At 44.1% G+C, this 19,830-nt stretch overlaps 1 protein-coding gene across 1 annotated transcript in view; it reads left to right on the top strand.

Moving 5' to 3' along the window:
* The window catches only part of Cdh2 (cadherin 2), a 239,467-nt gene that overhangs the window by 166,202 nt on the left and 53,435 nt on the right, over window positions 1–19,830 (top strand). Inside the window, exons 3-7 of the mRNA XM_004654849.3 lie at window positions 2,275–2,501; window positions 4,099–4,245; window positions 8,277–8,432; window positions 11,427–11,571; window positions 14,850–15,022. Coding sequence (XP_004654906.1) covers window positions 2,275–2,501; window positions 4,099–4,245; window positions 8,277–8,432; window positions 11,427–11,571; window positions 14,850–15,022 — 848 coding nt within the window. The remainder of the gene's footprint in view (window positions 1–2,274; window positions 2,502–4,098; window positions 4,246–8,276; window positions 8,433–11,426; window positions 11,572–14,849; window positions 15,023–19,830) is intronic.

The raw sequence follows: 19,830 nt of genomic DNA, 5'->3' as shown, positions 1-19,830 counted from the left end.
AACCATATCTCCTGACTCCTCAGCCTTTGAAAGGGTTTCTGTCCACTCATTTATTTTCTGTTGTTTTCTAGACTGAATTCCAGGTTAAGAATATTTAAATCCCATGGTATGGAAGATTGGAGTACCTAGGTATCTTGGGGATATATTTCTACTCAGAAGACCAACAGTTTGTTCTACCATAATTCAGTTGTAGATGCAACTTTTATTTTCACTTTAAGTGATTGAAATTTGAAGGATGATATTTGTGGCAGTATGTGAAAATAATCTATTCAGTAATTGATGTATTTTATTACTATATCTATTGAACATTATGACTACTGAGGGAAGTGTGTGTGTGCAGTTGGTTGCTACCTTTGAGCATATCCTGAGTCTGTAAGAATGTGAGTGGATGAGCTACCTCCAGCTTGTATGTGGGAGGGGAACGGAGCTCTTAACCCAGAGTAGCTGAGCCAGTCTGTAATCCCAGTATTCTGGAGGCACAGGCTGGACAATCTAGAGTTCAAAGCCAGCCTCAGCCACATAGTATGTTTGTGGGCAGCCTGGGCTACTGAATACACTGTCCTCACAAGGACACAGAAAAACCAAACAACAGAAATAACTCCTTAGACTCTTGGTAAATAAGAGAACTGTATGTGATTGCATTTTGTAACATGTACCTTTTAATACCTTTCTAAACTATGTTCATTGTAATTATGATTAGAATATAACATCAGTTTGTAGAAACAAATACTGATTTCATTTGATCCCTTGATTGTTATTCCCAGGGAATATTTTTTAAAAGAATACTGATGATGAGAATGTCTTATAGTCTATGTCCTTACCACCCTGAATGCGCCTGGTCTCATCAGATCTCGGAAGTCAAGCAGGGTCAGGCCTGGTTAGTACTTGGATGCGAGGGAATATCTTGTCTTGGATATGACTAGTTCTTTGTTCATAGTTATATGATTTAATTTGTCACATATCAAGAAACAAGCTACTTGATACTATATTTATAAAGTATTAGTTTTTCTGTTTAAGTCAGCACAAGTACAGTCAAATAAATACTACACAGAAATCCTTTTGATCTTTCTTCTCTTAATGCCTCACTTCTTAAATTTAATTCATGAGATGTGTGTTCATTTTTATTTAGTTGGAAAATTTGTAAAAAACCATTGCTGTTTAACATAATTATCATAAGTATCCTGAGGAATCTAAATAGGTAATTATTCACCATTCAGCTAGCAGACAGTCTTACAGTTTCACAGCATTACAGGTATACAACAGAAGTAAAGGAAAGGTATGTGGCTGGGGAGTAGATTCAGTGTTGAAAACACCAGCTGCACAAGCCTGACAGCTGGACTTTGGATCCCCCAAACCCACATAAAGTGAAACTCGAGTAGTGTGGGTCTGCACTCCCAGTGCATCTATGGCTCGGGGGGCGGTTGGAGAATCATGAAGCTACTCTTGGCATTTGCAGTAGCAAACCCCAAGATATACCCTGTCTTAAACAAGGTTGTCCTCTGAATTCCACACACCAGGACCTATACATACATACTTACATGTATGTATGCATACATTCTCAATAAGCATTACAGTTTCTGCCTTCACGTATTACATATTAAGGTCACGTGCCTAGTAATGTGCAAGGCTTATGAAAATAATGTTTGCCCTCAAGTCCCTCCCCGGTAAGTGTCAGCACAGCTATGAAACTGGCAGTTGATCTCAGACAGGTGACGGGAGTTCCTTAGGGAGTGGGGCGCAACATCCACGCAAGGTGTCAGCATCAAAGCCAGGATGAGGTGAACCTCATGTCCAGGGGACTGTGAAACGAGAGAGAGGGAGAGAATGCTTTCAACAAGAAGATGCCAGGTGACAGCTTAGAACTTTAATTGGGTACAGTCATTTCTTGTTACCTGAGGGGAATCTGACCCAGCACCACAAAGGCCAAGTCCCTCACATATGAGTGACCTCGTTTTGATTTGCATGCATTTTGTATGCATCCTCTATACGTCACCTCCCCGCTGTCTGGTGAGGCTTTACGTCACGCAGATGCTCCGCACAGTCTAATGCTCAGTAGAATCCATTCGGTCTCCAGTGGGCCGATGTTGGTTGACTCCAGGAGCAGAGCCCGGAGGTGCAGAGGGCCAACGCTGGCCTGTCGTGCGACCGTGTCACTGGTAACGTGAACACGACACTTGGGTGCGCTCATTTCGTCACGTAGCTAACCTCACCTAAGTTTGGGCGTCAGCTGTCACCCGCGTAGAAGGCTGACGCGCGCATCGTCATCTTTTGCAGTGAACTTCAGCAGCTGCAACGGGAAGAGGCGGGTGCAGTATGAGAGCAGCGAGCCGGCCGACTTCCAAGTGGACGCCGAGGGCAGGGTGTACGCGGCCAGGAGCTTCCCGCTGTCCGCGGAGCGGGCCAGGTTCCTGATCTTCGCCCGGGACAAAGAGACGCAAGAGAAGTGGCAAGTGGCCGTAAAACTGAGCCTAAGGCCAGCCTTAGCCGAGGAGTCTGCAAAGGTGTGGTACCCAGACGGGGTGGGGGTGGGATCCGGTGCTTGAGAACCAGATCTCAACAGTCTTGAGCGTGCGCTGTTTCGTATCGCACACCCGGAGGGCTGGCTTCTGAGTTTTTACTGAGCTCGCTCTCCTTGTTCCTACTGTTGCGATAGGCTTAGCATATTTTAAGCAGACAGACCTTGCCTTTGAGAGGTTTATCTCTATTTTGGGAGTTGTAATTTTGTTTAACTTAAGAGTAGTTTGCTTTAAATTTCTTAGGTGCTTTACAAGCTGTTACGTATAACCACAAAATAAATAATCCCTTGGAAGATGCCATCAGTTCAGTTTATTAAGTGGGAAGTACAGATGTAAAAGAGGGACAGAAAAACATTGCTGGCAATGAGTCTTTAGTTTTATCCTGTTCCTTAATAATCAAACTGGGGAGCTTGAATTATTTATACGGTTGCTTTGCCTTCTAGGAATAATACCCTCCCTCTGGTGGGAGTCGTGGTGAGCCAAGAGAAAATAAATAAAGTGCCATTCCTCCAGTAAACATTTGTTGAGCACTTACTTTGTAAGAATCTTAGACAAGATGCAGTACTGTCGCAGAAAGCTATAGTACTATGTTCTGACTACTCATTTTCTTTGAAGTTACTCAGAACAAATATTCAAGGACCCAGCCACATATTTTGAAGTCTGTGACTTTCAGAACTATGACCATTACATTTTGGATATTTTTTCATAGTGACATGTCACTTGTGGTGTTTAATTGCAGGTGTGTTGTATGTGCCCATAATAAAACATGAATGAATGTATCTGAGAAAAAAAAAATACTCTTCCCTCTTGCACTAGTGCTGTGGTTTGAAATTATGTGAAATTTAGTTTAATTATTCTGTGTTTGACTACAAAAGGCATCATGTCACTTGAGTCATATAAAAGGAGGAGATGGTGACAGTCGAGGTGCCGGATGCCCTGGTGTTGACTGTCCACACTGATGCATCAGGAGCTAATGGCTAAAATGTCTACAGACATGGGGAGGAGACAGAGCAAACTGTTGACATCTAGCAGAGATTAATGCCTAGTGTGCAAAGTGGGTCACTTACCACATCCATCATGGCTGACATAGGTTTAGAATAATTACAGCATTAATTCTGGGGGATTTAATAGGGTCATAAATATTTGAGACATTCTTTAGCAGTATGTATTAAGCTTCTCTTGGAATTCAAATTATATTTTAGCACATCAAGATCTAAATTTAATATACAGTAGCACATTACCTGAACTGTGGTTTAAACTAATGAGAAATATATAAAAGGGTAGCGATCAAACTTTGCTTAATATCAACTACTATCTAAGATGTTTTATAGAAACGGCACATAGTTTACACAACTGCACTGTATAATAAATTACTTCTAATTCCTTTTTCGATGAGCGGTGAAACCCAAATACTACATGGCATATTCTATTATTTTTATGAGGGGCAAGGAAAGGGCCTCCAGAGTTGTTTTTGTTCATAATAAACTGTGGGTCCTACACGAATAGGTATCCATTAATATTGATGTTCGCTCAGAGAATGCTGGTCCTAGTCCTGAAGAGTCTCTTGTATTTTAATGCTAAGGAGTCACGTGAAATTGAAGAAATAGTATTCCCGAGACAACTCTCCAAGAACGGTGGCTCCCTGCAAAGGCAGAAGAGAGACTGGGTCATCCCGCCAATCAATTTGCCAGAAAACTCCAGAGGGCCTTTTCCTCAGGAGCTTGTCAGGGTAAGGTGACATAATTCTCATCATTTCCATGGCACATGGCTAGGATACATTAGAAATACCCTTATCAACTTTTTTTTTTTTATGAAGCAGAGTTTATTACCTGTATATGAAATTGACTCTGTGCATAGGTGGGATGTTTCCAGTATTGCAGAAAGTGTCTTTTCCATAATTCTCTGTTGGAATATTTACATGCACAGCTCTTTGCAGGCCCTGGGCATTGGATGGTAAGGCATTTCCAACTCCACCCCACCTTCTCTCCCAATACAGACCTCAGGCTTCCTGGGCTTCAGCCCGACCCTCCATGTTGACCTCTGCCCTCTCGAGACAAAGAACAGGCGATCATTGCTAAAGTTGCCTGCTGGCGGTGCATCTGAGAGGTGCTTTAAGAAAGAATAGAGCCTTCTTGTATCATTAACAGAATCCCTGGAGTAGTTCAAAACCAGAGGTGTGCAAATCTTAGAAGTGAATTTTATTTTTTCAGTTATGTCAGGTACATACCATCAGATGCAGAAAAAAACTATGGTTATTTTTACATGTTTAATAAAAACAGCATTATAAAAGTGCAATGAGATGAATTTATCATATCCCCATTTATTAAAATGTAAATGTTTCTGTGATTTTTTTAGCATGCAATGACACATCCTGAAAGTTGTAGGGTTTTTTAATATTTTATTTTTATTTATTTGACAGAGAAAGAGAGGGGGGATGGGGAATGGGTGTCCCAGGGCCTCCAGCCACTGCATATGAACTCTAGACGCCCCCTTGAGCATCTGGCTAATGTGGGTCCTGAGGAATCAAACCTGGGTCCTTTGTCGTTGCAGGCAACTCCTTAACCGCTAAGCCACCCCTTCAGCCCATTTTTGTTTTAAAATAAGACAGTTAACTGCTGTTACAGTTTGTCCTGATGTGCATTGTAATTCAATTTAACATGCACTAACCCCAGAGAGAGGTGCTTTCTTTCAATATTAATGTAATAGGATTTAAAACAAAGAGAATTTTGCTTTAATTAAAAAATACTTCCCTTGGGCTAGAAGGGTGGCTTAGCAGTTAAGGCATTTGCCTTCAAAGCCAAAGGACCCCGGTTCGATTCCCCAGGACCCATGTTAACCAGATGCACAAGGGTCGCACGCATCTAGAATTCGTTTGCAGTGACTGAAGGCCCTGGCATGCTCATTCTCTCTCTCTTTTTCTCCTCCCCCCTTTCTCTGCCAAATAAATAAAAAGTGAAATATTTTTAAAAATACTTCTCTAGATCTGGGCGTGGTAGCGCACACCTTCAATCCCAGCACTCGGGAGGCAGAGGTAGGAGGATCACCATGAGTTCGAGGCTACCCTGAGACTACAGAGTGAATTCCAGGTCAGCCTGGACTAGAGTGAGACCCTACCTCAAAAAACCAAAAGTAAATAAAATCTCTAAATTAAATGGATGGAGTCAGTTTATATAGCTAACATTTAATATGCTGTTATAATTATTCTAATCATTATTGCCCCATCAGACCCTTTGATATGCCTGCCTTCTTGCCCCTCTGTAACCTGATCTGCCCCAGTGACTGCTCAAGCACAGGCATGATTCTTTTTTGTTTGGAGTACAAACATACACCTTGAGACTGTTTGTCAGGTGCTTCGTTAGTAAAAAAAAAAAAAAAAAAAAATGTAGACTAGATGCTCCATTTTGGGGGGCGCAAGAACAATAGACTGGCTTTTTTGGTTTATTTTTAAAAAATATTTTTGTTTATTTTTATTTATTTGTTTGAGAGCGACAGACAGAGAGAAAGAGGCAGAGAGAGAGAGAGAGAGACAAAGAGAATGGGCACATCAGGGCCTCCAGCCAATGCAAATGAACTCCAGATGCGTGCGCCCCCTTGTGCATCTGGCTAACGTGGGTCCTGGAGAAACAAGCCTCGAACCAGGGTCCTTAGGCTTCATAGGCAAGCACTTAACTGCTAAGCCACCTCTCCAGCCCCTGGCTTTTTTTTTTTTTTTTTTGGATGATAGAGAGAGAATTGGCATGCCAAGGCCTCCAGCCAGTATAATTGAACTCTAGATGTGAGCACCACCTAGTGGGCATGTGCGACCTTGCACATACATCATTGTGTGCCTCTGGGTTAGGTGGGACCTGGGGAGTCAAACATGGGTCATTAGGCTCCACAGACAAGTGCCTTAAGTGCTAAGCCGTCTCTCCAGCACCCCCTAGAGGCTCTCTTTAAGTGTTGCGGAAAGCATTGATTATAGTGAGTAAAGTCAGCACACAGGACATAAAGAAATCCGATGTCCAGGCTCATGTGCAACAGTAGTGTTGTACCTAGGATCATTTCACACTGTGAGCACATACTTATTTCCTTCCATTTCTGACGTGTGAAGGCCAACAATTTTTTTTTTTTTCACCACATTGGCTACCTTTTACTGTGTGTTAAATATTTCAACCTGGCAAGTGTAGCTAAAAACTGACATTCCTGGGCTGGAGAGATGGCTGGAGGCCCTGGCATGCCCATTCTCTCTCTCTCTCTCTCTCTCTCTCTCTGTCTCTCTCTGCCTCTTTCTCTCTCTGTCTGTTGCGCTCAAATAAATAAATAAAATAAACAAAAAAAATTAAAAAAAAAAACCCTGACATTCCTGGTAAAATGCCCCGCCCTGTACACAACCTACATTAGTCACCTTTCTCACTGCTGGGACAGAATACCCGTCAACAATCAGCTTAGTGGAGGGAGGGGTCATTTCGGCTTGCAGGTTGAGAGTGTAGCGGTTCAGGGAGGAGAGGCTTCACAGTGGGGGCTTGTGGCAGCTGGTAACATTTAGCTCAAGAGTGGAAGCAGAGGGATGGAGAGATGGCTTAGTGGTTAAGGCGCTTGCCTGCAAGGCAAATGACCCAAGTTCTATTCCCCAGGACCCACGTGCCAAATGCACAAGGTGGTGCATGCATCTGGAGTTCGTTTGCAGTGTCTAGAGCCCCTGGCACGCCCATTCCCTCCCTCCCTCCCTCCCTCTCTCTCTCTCTCTCTCTCTACCTGCCTATTTCTCTGTCTCTCAAATAAATAATGAAAAACAAAATATTGTTTTAAGAGAGAGGAGGCAGAGTGGGGTGAATGCTGCTGCTTAGCAAGCTCTCACCTGTATCCAGTTCAGCCCTCAGCCCGTGGAATGGTGGGATCCCACAGTTAAGATTTAGGTTGAGGTCTTCCCACTGCAACCTAATTGAGACATTTCCTCACAGGCATGCCCAAAACTCATTCCCTCTGTCCTGTCAAGTTGACAATAAATAATAACATCACACAACCCTTCATCCATGCTCCTGTAAGAAGCCTAATCAAACTCATTGGGTCTTCAAAAGGAAAAAACAACAACAACAAAAAAAAAAAAAACCAGGATGAAGATAGAAGAGGGCTCGGTGGGAAGAGGAAGGTTGGGAGACAAGAAAGGAGGGATCTGACTATGGTCTGCATACATGAAATACTTGTATAAAAATGTCGTAATGGGGCTGGAGATGGCTTAGTGGTGAACATGCTTGCCTGCAAAGCCTAAGAATGCCTGTTCGACTCTTCAGATCCCACATAAGCCAGACACACAAGAAGACACAAGTGCCCAAGGTGACAGAGGCACACAAGGTGCCTCACACACCTAGAGTTCAAATCCAGTGGCTGGAGTCCTGGTGCACCAGTTCTCTCCCTCTCTCTGTCTCTCTCAGAAAATAGCCAGTCTGTTGGGCTTGGCTCAAAACAAACAAACAAACAATGTCATAATGAAACCCACTATGTATAATTAATATCTACTAGTAGAAAGCATGAAGGAACTCAATACTCCTACGTTTTTGCTTTTGCACTACTCACTTCTCTTACCAAGGGGTTCTCTGAGAATGTAATACGCCCTAGGGCCCTGGTGAAAGGCAGAGAGAGTCCTTTCATCCAGATCACAGATGGGTGGGAGCTGCAGGAGGGTTCAGCCGAGCTCTGGGAAGAGATGGCGCATGTCTGCACCGCGGCACGTGTGGTCTGTGTTTCCGCATTGCTCACCTTGTCCCTTTCCTTGATCCTCAGATCCGGTCTGATAGGGATACAAACCTTTCTCTGCGATACAGCGTAACAGGGCCAGGAGCTGACCAGCCTCCGACTGGCATCTTCATCATCAACCCCATCTCAGGGCAGCTGTCGGTGACCAAGCCTCTGGATCGTGAGCTGATCGCGCGGTTTCATGTAAGATTCCAACCCACTGGGGCATCTGTGTTCTCCTCTGTCGGGTGTGTGCATGATTACCTCCGTATTCTGCTCACCTTAATTCTGAGAGTTTTAGCAGCTCAAGTCTCTCTGGAGCCTTTGGGCTTATTTTAGTAAATTTAATGTCTTTATGGAATTGACAAATGCTGTCAATAGAAAACAAATAGTGCTAAAAAAGAACAAAGGATAAAGGGAAATGACATAAGGTCTCATCAGTTTTAAAAGGTTCACACTCATTCTCAGACTTGTGGCTTTGGAAGCTTGTTTATAAGAACACATTTGTATGAATTGGATAAAAATTGTGATATGGAAAATACATTGAGACGGCAACATTTTGGGTGTGTGTTTGGCAAGTGTGTACGTGTGTGTGAACGTCAGGATGTGAGTGCAGGCGTGTGCGTGCCACGCTGTGATCAGAAGACAAGCTCTGCGGTTGGTCCTCGCCTTCCACCTTGTTTGATGCGGGTCCTCTCGCTCAGCACCGCATTCGCCAGGTCGACCGGCTCACGAGCTCATGCAGCGTTGTCCAGTCTCCGCCTCCCTTCTCTCTCTACAAGCACACTGAGCTGAACAAGGCTAATGCTAGAGCATCCAGCTTTACGTGGTGTTGTGGTCAGGTTTGCATTGCTGGTAGAAATTACCTGACCAAGGGCAGCTTTTGGGGAAAAGAAGGGATCTATTTTGGCTTATAGACTCTAGGGGAAGCTCCATGATAGCAGGGGAAACGATGGCATGAGCAGAGGGTGCATGTCTCCCCCTGGCCACCATCAGGTGTACAAAAGCAACAGGAGAGTGTGCTAAACACTGCCATGGGGAAACTGACTGTAACACCCATAAGCCCGCCGCCAATAATACACTGCCTCCAGGAGGCTTTAATTCCCAATTGCCATCAGCTGGGGAGACTAGCATTCAGAACATCTAGGTTTATGGGGGACACCTGAATCAAACCAGCACACATGGGTTCTGGGCAGCCTAAATGAGGTACTCAGTGCTTGAAAAGCAAGTGCTTTTATCTCCTGAGCCAACTCCTCAGTCCAAGAACACTTTTTAAATTTATTTTATTTTATTTATGGTGGGGGAGTGAAAGAGAGAATGGACACACCCAGGCCTTTAGGTCCTGCAAATGAAATCCAGATGCATGCACCACCTTGTGCATCTGGCTTACATGATGGGTCCTAGGGAATTGAAACTGTGTCCCTTGGCTTTCTAGGCAAATGCCTTAACCTCTAAGCCATCTTTCCAGCCCCAAGAGCACATTTTTAATGCGTAATTCCCCTGATTCTATTTTGCAGTGAGTGAATTTTCTTTTTCCTTTCCTTTCCTTTCTTTTCCTTTGAATAGAAATATTAATGTCTGTTTTCTCTAGTATTTTCTCCATTTTTTGCTTTGTTTATAATAGTGTTTATAATTTTGACATCGTATAACAAAGCTGTTGCATTGTAAAGTTAATTTTTTAAATTTATCATGTGAATGATGGCTTTCCAAGGATCTTGATTAAACTCTTCCCAATTCCAAGAATCTCATCTCCCTGATGCTAATCTGTTACATTTTCTTTTCACATTTAAAATTTTAAGCTCTGTAACGTGGCTTGAGTAAGGATGGGCACTGTGAGAGGAAGGCAACCTGGCATTGAATTAGTTCCCACAGTGATTTGTTCTCAGCACTTACTCATTAAAACTACAACCCGCTTTGTATTGTGTTTGTAACTGACTTTTTTTTTTCTCTGTGGTAGGTTTTGAATTCTTGCCCTTACACAAAATATTTAAATGATTGACATTTTGAAAGTACAATCATTTTTCCTAGGTGTGAAGACAAAAAAATATGAAAAGTTGAGTGTGCCCTGTGTACTATTATTTAATATTTCCACTTCTTAAAACCTTGATAATTTGTCAGCTCATTGTTTTAAAATCCTCAAAGGAACAGGTTATGCTTATACTTGTGTTGTTCCAAAACACAGAGCTAGGAGCACACCTTGCAGGTCTTTCACGAAGACTGAATGGGATTAGCAGGGAAGCGTGATTAAGGTAGCACATCATGGAGCAATCTAATTAGACTCATCTCTGATTTATAAACATAAATAATAGCAATATAAAAAAGCAGTGCCTTTCAGCAGGAATTCCCCCTGTCTAAAATTCTGTGGTTAAAACTGGGGACATAGGATTGGAGAGATGGCTTAGTGGTTAAGGTGCTTGCCGACAAAGCCAAAGGACCTAGGTTTGATTCCCCAGGACCCACATAAGCCAGATGCACAAGGTGGCCCATGTGTCTGGTGTTGTTCGAAGCAGCTGAAGACCCTGTCGTACCCATTATTCTCTCTATATATCTTCCTCTGTCTCTCTCTCTCTCTCTCTCAAATAAAAATAAATAAAATTAAAAAAAATAGTAATTGGGGAACTACATGCATTAGGCCAAGTAATTGTTCGGATGGTTGAACCTTTAAAGAACACCAGAGGAAAATAGAATTAATTACAGAATTGCAAGTATTAACAGCCATTATTAAATCTCCCTATTTTACCTAATTATAACATCTCAGCATTAGCATTCTTTGAACTAAATATATTGTCTTAAATAAATGAAGGGAAAATATCTCTATACGTTTTCAAAAGGGTCTGGGCTCTGCCCACTGAGAATGCAGTCTGACCACCGCGGGTCACATAGCATTTCTTAAGCTGTTTCCTCATCTTCAGACGCTGTATTCTTTACTTGTCTCTGTGTGGCTTAAACTGGTCAGCGTCTGCTGTGTGGGAGACACGATGCCTCACCTAGAAAAAAACAAGAGCCGCATGCTCTCCATCTACCCTAGTTCCATGGGTTGCGCTGACTGAGTTTATGGGATGGCAGGAAGTGGATGTTTTGTTTGTTTGATCTTCTGCTCTTAATCCATTCCTGGTACGGTGGAGGCGTGGTGATGGTATAAGTTATCTTCTACTGGACGGATCTCTTGAGGGTATAATTTTCTCATTGCTTTCTCAGCTGAGGGCGCACGCAGTAGATATCAATGGCAACCAAGTGGAGAACCCCATCGACATTGTCATCAACGTAATTGATATGAATGATAACAGGCCTGAGTTTCTACACCAGGTTTGGAATGGGTCCGTCCCCGAGGGATCAAAGCCTGGTAAGTCAGAAGGCAATAATTCGGAGATGCCTTGACGTGTTGTCTGACCAGCTGGGGATGGGGCTCAGTTGGTAGAACCCTTGCCTGGCTTGGAAGAAGCCCCGGGTTTCACCCCCAGGCACTACGTGAAAACCAGGCTTTGGTGGTGCATGTCCCTAATCTCATCACTCGAGAGATAGAAGCAGGAGGGTTAGGAGTTCGAGGTCATCCCCAGCTACAGAGTGAATTGAAGGCCAACTTGGACTGCATGAGGCCCTGTCTTGAAAGAAGAGAAAGATGGAAGGAGAGAAGGTTGATTGCTGACACTACCAGAGAAGCAAGAAAAGGCGAAACCATGTGGCTTTTTTGGGGGGAGGGTGTGTCATTTTCTGTCGTTCATAGTTATTCACGCGTAGCTTTTAGGCCAAAAGAAAAGTAGCGGACAGTAGAGAAACTCTGAAGAGGAAGAATAGAAGACAGAAATCTGTAACCCCCACATGAACGCTCCCACGTTTGAAATCAGTACATGTAACAGTTGAGAGTCTCCAGGGGCTGGTCCCCGTGTCTCACTAGAAACGACAGAACGAGCAGGCAGCTGGGAGACAAGGGTTGGCGGGTGCACTGCCGTTCCCGTCGCCAGAGGCAGCAGTAGCAGACACCCGGCTGCGCAGCCTCTAAGCCGCCCCATGCTCAGGGTGTCCCGTTTGCCCGGGTGGGTAACAGCTGTGACTGCCGCCCTCTAAGCTCCACTGGATGTTTACTTGCAGGGTGGCCCTTGTGTCCTCTGCGTCCTCTCCTTTCAACTGGCATAAGAGAAGTGGCCTGGCCTAGAAACAGCTCTTACAGAAAGCCTCTCACCAATGTAAAGTGGTATTTGACTGATGTTTTCAATTCTGGGACCAAAAACACGAAGGGCTTCAGTCACAGTAGAATAGCTGGGCCAGGGAGGCCCTATTTAGTCTGAAAACCGAGCAGACAAGGCAATCAGTCGGCATAGGAATGGAAAGTAAATGTTTGTCCAGCTTCCCTTAGGAGACTGAGTGTTTGGAGAGATTCAATGATTTCGTATTTTATAAAGCCTCATCATTCGAAGCTGTGCTTCCTAACACCTTGGATATCTCTGCCACTTACTGTGCTTAAGATAATTTGTGGATATATGCAATGTGACTTAAACAGGTTGGTTTTTTCTCTCTGCCCAAAGCATTCTTTTCTGTACCCTCAACAAAATATAGAGATGGGTCTGTTGGGGGGGGGGGGGTCGTTGGGAAGGCTGGAAATAGGGCAAGACTCTTGGAAGAGATTTAATTGCCTGTCTGTTCTTTTGAGACGTGATTTCAGAGTAGCTAGTTCTCTTACATGTTTTGAAATACAATAAGATGAATGCATACCCTTATTAAAACAGATTTTATATAAATATTCCCAATATAGTAAAACCTAGAGCATTTGACTGCAAAAGTTTTGTTTCTAAATATCATTTATTTTTCTTTTTGCACAGTTATTTCAAACTTTATAAAGGTTTTTATTATGATGATGATTTTATTTTCACAAAACTTGTTAAAAATAAGCCATATGCAGAAGTCTGTGGAGATGGCTCAGTTGGCATCTTGGCCAGTTAGCTCATTTGGTTAGAGCGTGGAGCCACCAATGCTACGGTCGCAGGTTCCATCCCCTCACAGGCCATGAACTCTTCTTGAAGCCCGTCTGCATTTGGCCAGTTAGCTTGGTTAGTGTAATGTGTCTGTAATCCCAATGCTGGGGAGGTGGAGGCAGGATAATTTCTGAGGCAGTCTTGATAACTGGTCTAGCTAAATCCGTGAACTTTGTCTTCGATGAAAAAGCCTGCCTCTATCAATAAATAAATAAATAAATAAATAAATAAATAAATAAATAAATAGAGAGTGTCCGAGAAAGACACCCAACATTAACAACCCTGGTATCCACATGTGACCTGGGCCCACATTCATATGAAAACCCACCCACATACCACACAAACATACATGTTGCAAAAAAAAAAAAAAAAGAGCCGTGACTTCCCAGTAAATGAAAACCTCTGGATAATCTCTAGGCAGACCCCCCTCATGAGTGGTGGAAAGCCAGGCATAATGATGTCTTGTCTCTTGAATCAAACTGTATTATCAGTAGTTTGGCTCAAGATTCTGAAACACACTTTTTTTTTTCTTTGAGCAGTTGACTCATTGGTGCAATCAGTCAGAAAAGCAGGTGCTGTTCACTAGGCTAGGAAGCCGGTAGCGGAACTGCCGAAGCGCCCGTGCTTGTGGCAGAGAGTACAAGCAAGCCAGCAAACCTAGCGATGCTTTCGAGAAGGAATAATGGTGGAGATGGCGCTTAATTCAGGAGGCATCTTATTTAAAGGGACAAGTTCTCAAAAGAAGTTTGAATAATGTCACCCAGACCTGGCCCATGCCGAGGCGAAGGGCGGGGGTAGCAGGATAAATGGTGTGTGTTTCTAAGGAGAACTGAGCTCACGGTTCTCAGAGGTAGTCTAGAGTGGGGACGTTTTCCGCTTCGGTGCTGCAAGCCATCCTCCAAACAAGCCGTTCTGAAGAGTAACGGCCTTTCTGTCAACCTCTTCCCGATGCCTTGTCTAGCTAGTTTTGACTTCATTGATCCTATTTCATTCTAGAATTATTTTCCAAAGATGTCCGGTCAGTTGACATCCCCAAGCCAGTTACAGTGTTCTTTGAATGCCCCAGAGAAGAATGCAACACCGTTCCAAACCAGAACTGCGGTGCATGAGCCATTGCCGTATGCCCCGGGCAATGGAGTATGCCTGGTGTGCACCCGCAACTTTCAGAAAGGGGCTCAGGCGCTGGCGAGAATGACACTTACCATGCCACTTGCAGTGCCACTGAAGAACCACCCAAGGACAGCATGACAGAGGGAAGGAATTGGAGGTCATAAAATAGGATTCCAATGACACACACACACACACACATATACACACACACATACACACACACACACATATATATATATACACACACAAACACACACACATATATATGTACACACACACACATACACACACACATAGTCTTTATCATTTATATATTATTATTTATAAACTAAAGTCTTCCAGGAGCCCCTTTGGAACCAGAGAGTATACATGTCTTTACAATTTAGAAAAATTAAGTCTTTAAAGTAACATTTTTGTTCAGAGGACTGAAAAACCAATCATTTTTTTCTTTTTGAAACTGTCAGAGAATTTGGTGTGTATACCTGTTTTTTAAGGACCTGAGATGAAGGCTAACCGTTTATTTTCCACGTTCACTGCCTAGGAACCTATGTGATGACGGTAACTGCCATCGATGCCGACGACCCCAATGCCCTGAATGGGATGTTGAGATACAGAATCTTGTCCCAGGCACCGAGCACCCCTTCACCCAACATGTTTACAATCAACAACGAGACTGGCGACATCATCACAGTGGCAGCTGGACTTGATCGAGAGGTAAGCCTACTAGAGCCGTACTTGAATCCTTGAATTTGTGTTCCATCATAAAAGTGAATGATTATTATGTTCCTTTTTGCTTGTTTGTTTTTGTTTCGTTTTGTTTTGTTTTTAAGATAGGATCTCATTCTAGCTCAGGCTAACCTGGAATTCATTGTGTAGTCTCAGGGTGGCCTTGAACTCATGGTGATCCTCTTACCTCTGCTGCCCGAATGCTGGGATGAAAGGCGTGTGCCACCACACATGGTTTATGTTCCTTTTTGAATCCCAGGAACTAGTACATATTCCTCATGTGCTAATTTTCACTCATCAGCCTTTGAAGATTTTTTTTCACAGTGCTTTGTGTTATAAATAAATAATATGTGTTTACTGTGTAAACTAGTGCTATTCCCCATTAATACTTGGTGTGATAAGTTAAGCCAACATTTTCTTGTATCTGAGTTTTAGAATGCTTAGCATTTCTTCAGTTTTATTTTGTAGTCCAAGATTTTGTGGAGAATTAAAGTTCACAGTCAAATAATGTATGCATAAATTCAGTGTTTTAAAGAGGCTACAGGTAACACATACGTTACTGGGAGAGTGGAGTCCCTGTTCACTGCCCGGCCTAGTAAACGTGTGTTCTCTCCCTCCACTAGAAATTCTTAACGCTAAGACCATCTACTTAAAAGCTGGTTATGTAGGGGATCACACCTGTAGCTTAATGCTTTGTTGAAAGTGCAGTTTTAAAGGCACTTAATACCACAGTGTGCGAGCCAATGCATGTTTTGGTAACTTTCCAGGCAGGGCCTTGTCTCGTTGTAGCAGGCTGGACGCCTGCATCCGCGAATCTGTGGTTTTGGTCATGCAGTTCATCTGCCTGGGGTGCTCAGCACCTTTTTTTTTTTTTCTGGGAATTGAACCATCCACTTCCCCCAGTTGTTTCAGGGTCTCTGTCTGTCATGTCCTAGGACACTTGCACTGATGAAGCTTTTGTGTCCTCAGCATGTCCTTACAGATTATCAAGGTCATTATTTTGATCATCCCGAATCATTGCTTGAGTGAATTCTCCAAATGCCAGCTCCTAGAGATTCATGCTTTGCAGATTTCTGGCTGAGCCAGCTTTTGCTATTATGAGACCTCAGGTTATGTACATCCAAAGGAAACATTATACCCACAACAATAAATATTATTGACAAGGATTTTAAATGTTGGCTTTCTGATGCTTCTTGCTGTAGAGGCATTCACTTGAATTGGATCGAAGAAAACAGTGCTATTTCGATTAATTACATACACAAGCTAGTGTTAGAAGCACTGCAGTGAAGTAGCATGTACTAGTGAAGATGGCTTTGTTCACACATACCTAGTAACTTCCAGGGTGCACTAATTCTTTTCCTAAGGATATTTTGCATCAGGGATTGTTTAGCAAGGTAGGGTTGAACTTAAGTTTTTGCAGTACGTTCAACATTCCGGCCCAGAGTCAAAGGCCCAGTGGGTAAAGTGAGCGTGTGGCACCCAAGTGCAGTGACTCGAAATTGGGTCTCCAGCATGCAGTTAAGATGCCTGGCGTGATGGCGCTGGGGAGGCAAGGTCAGGAGAATCGTTGGGTGTCGCTGGCTAGCCAGGCTAACCTGTCTCATTAAAACCACGTGGAGGGCTGGAGAGATGGCTTAGTGGTTAAGTGCCTGCCTGTGAAGCCTAAGGACCCAGGTTCGAGGCTAGGTTCCCCAGGTCCCACGTTAGCCAGATGCACAAGGGGGCGCACACGTCTGGAGTTCGTTTGCAGAGGCTGGAAGCCCTGGCGCGCCCATTCTCTCTCTCTCTCCCTCTATCTGTCTTTCTCTCTGTGTCTGTCGCTCTCAAATAAATAAATAAATAAATAAATAATTGAAAAAAAATTTTAAAAAACCCACGTGGAAAAGCTGCTGAAAAAGATACGCGCTATCAGCCTCTGACCTCCACACTCACATATGCACACATGCAAACGTACATATACACACATACACATGCAAATACGTTTGGCCACATGTATGTCTTCTCACCCCCGCCATTATGGCATGGAATACTGTTTTTATATGTCAGTAATTTCAGATGAATGCCGTACTTTATATTGAGATTATAGAACACTTTCCAATGTTCTGTCAAGGGCAAAGCTGCTCACCTGCTGAGTGGGTTTAGCTCAGTTATCAATTTTAATATTTCTCTTTGCATTCACACTGTCGTTATGAGACACAGAAAATGGGTTTCGTTTTGTTTTATCCAGTAATATTCCTCTCACACGGCTGCTTTATTTTATATCAAGAAGGAGGCATGGAGAATTAAAGACAGTTGTTCCAGAGCAGAGCACCTCTGTTTAAAAATCAAAGAAATTTTATCAAGGCTAGAAAATGAAAGCTTGAAGTGGGCCACTCGTGGTTAAGTATATCTTCCAGTGCACCTAGAATCCATTCACCTCCCCTTGATAGCCCTAACACAGAAAATGGCCTTGAGACTATAGGATCAGGAGTTAGATGTGATATGAGAAATCACTTCTTGACAGTGAAATTATTAGAAACAACAGTGAGTTACCAGAACAAATTAAAGAAAGCCTTTCTTTTTCTAAAAGTCATCTTACATAGGAAAATATCTATCTTGGATAGTTTATGGTAATTCTGCCTGAGGCTGAGAATAAATTACTTTGATTTTTTTTCAGACCTCATGAAGGCTTGAAATTTCTTTATTTCCATTAAAATTCAGTTTCCTTTTTGTTGAAAGTAATTTTCACTATCATTCTCCCAGGACATATGACACCTTTAAGTGATGGAACTTCTAATCATTGAAATGCCTACCGAGTCAGCTTTTAATGTTTCTTATTATGCAAGTTTAAAAAACTGCACATTTTGGGTTGGAGAGATGGCTTAGCGGTTAAGCACTTGCCTGTGAAGCCTAAGGACCCCAGTTTAAGGCTTGATTTCCCAGGACCCACATAAGCCAGATGCACAAGGTGGCACATGCGTCTGGAGTTTGTTTGCAGTGGCTGGAGGCCCTGGTGCACCCATTCTCTCATTCTCTCTCTCTCTCTCCCACCCTCTCTCTCTGCCTTTCTCTCTCTGTCTCTCTCCCTCCCTCCTTCTCTCTGTATGTCTGTCACTCTCAAATAAATAAATAAATAAATAAATTAATTAATTAATTAATTAATTGAAGGAAAACCGCACATTCCTCAAGTTTTCCTGACCTAGAGCTGAGCCTCCCCCAGCCCAGCTGCCATTCTGCCCGGAACATGACTTCATGTTGCAATACTTGGTGGTGCCGGTTCGTGGCCTTTTCATCCTTTTCCCAACCATTTCTTCTCCTGCCTGTCCTTTCTGGACAGACTTTCCATGGCTGGTTTACTAGACCTGAGTTTGGCGCTCCACACTTGTTACAGGCTCTTTGACTGCCCTTCCTTATCCCGGCACCTCGCTCTGCCCTGACGTGTGGTCTTCTGTTGGCGCTTGTGTCTGTCACCCTCCCTCCTCTCAGCCTCCTCTGTGACCTACAGACGTGACAGGTCTCCTGGGATGCAGTCAGAGCTCATTATTACAACATCCTGGTCCTTCTAGGAAATGGGCCTCGACGCCTTCTGGTCCTAACTTGGCCCGAGAATTCCACTTTTTAAAAAATGATGCCCGGCCACTCATATAACCCTGTGTAATTCGTTGCGAAACAGAAATTTATATTCTGTCCCTGTTTTCTCTTCCTAAGTCTTCCTTTTTTCCACCACAGTCTGCCAGGCCGCCCCTCACTTCTGTGTGCCAGTCACTGGCCCTTTCTCTGGGCCCCCTTTGTGTGTCTCCCTCTGTCGCCATCTCCAGACACCGTGTTATGTAAAACGTTCGTCTGGCTGCGTGTTCTCAAGGGTCACTGGAGCGTTGTTACCCCGGCCAGACCGGGAAGGCACGTCCACAGGGTGAGCCGCTCTCCTTCAGCTCCACACCAGACGTTACCCATTGCTGCCCCCCCACTGCCCCCCCACCCGCTGCAGATCTGGCCCTCACACGTTGCACGCACCACGCGCGTTCTCTCTCGCTCTTTTTGACACTGGTCCTCACCACGCTGCTCGAGCCGCTGTTGCGCTCCTGGGCGCAAGTGGTCCTCTGTCCTCGGCCTTCCCTTCCGGATAGCTGGGGATGCGGTCGTAGCTCACGTCGGTATTGCCACTTTCCTGGCGAGCACTCACACAGGGCAGTGGTGAACGTCACAGACTGCCAACACAGAGACAACGTAGGTTCAAGTCTTACCCCTGCCGCTTAGGGCTGGGCATCCAGGCAAGCTTCCTTGCCGTCCCCAGCCTGAGTGTGTCCCCTGTGGAAAGCTTACAGCAGCCGCCCGACGGGCTTCATTTGTGCTCGGATGGAATCACATATGTAGCTTTGCGCTGTGCCTGACTCACGCAGCCCGCTCTCGATGAAGGACGTGGTGTGTTTATTCTCAGAGCCTCTCGAGCAAGCGTCCGCATGCAGTGAGTGTGACAAAGTGGACTACAGGCGTGCAATGTGGATACAAGTGTCACTTTGTTTTCTCAGACGAGGGAACTGGAGAGGGGTGGGTCGTTCCCAACTTCATCACAAACCTGTCCTTGCTTCGCGAGTTTGAGGGACATGATTGTTTCTCTGTGTATCTGCTGCTTCCATCCTCCCGCACAGATGCACCGTCCTTTCCCCACATCTGTAACTGTGAGGAAGCCCCTGTCCCCACGTGCCACGTCCCCAGTCTTGTCGGGTCGTGGTCTCGTTGTCTTTACCACGTACAACCTCCCACAGCCCAGTCAGACCTCACGTTCTTCTCACTTTCTCCCTCCGCGCCTTAGATGC

The sequence above is a fragment of the Jaculus jaculus genome, chromosome 15, assembly GCF_020740685.1.
Source record: "Jaculus jaculus isolate mJacJac1 chromosome 15, mJacJac1.mat.Y.cur, whole genome shotgun sequence".
NCBI lineage: Eukaryota > Metazoa > Chordata > Mammalia > Rodentia > Dipodidae > Jaculus > Jaculus jaculus.
Note: the sequence above shows the minus strand (reverse complement) of the source record. Positions and strands in the feature narration are given on the sequence as shown.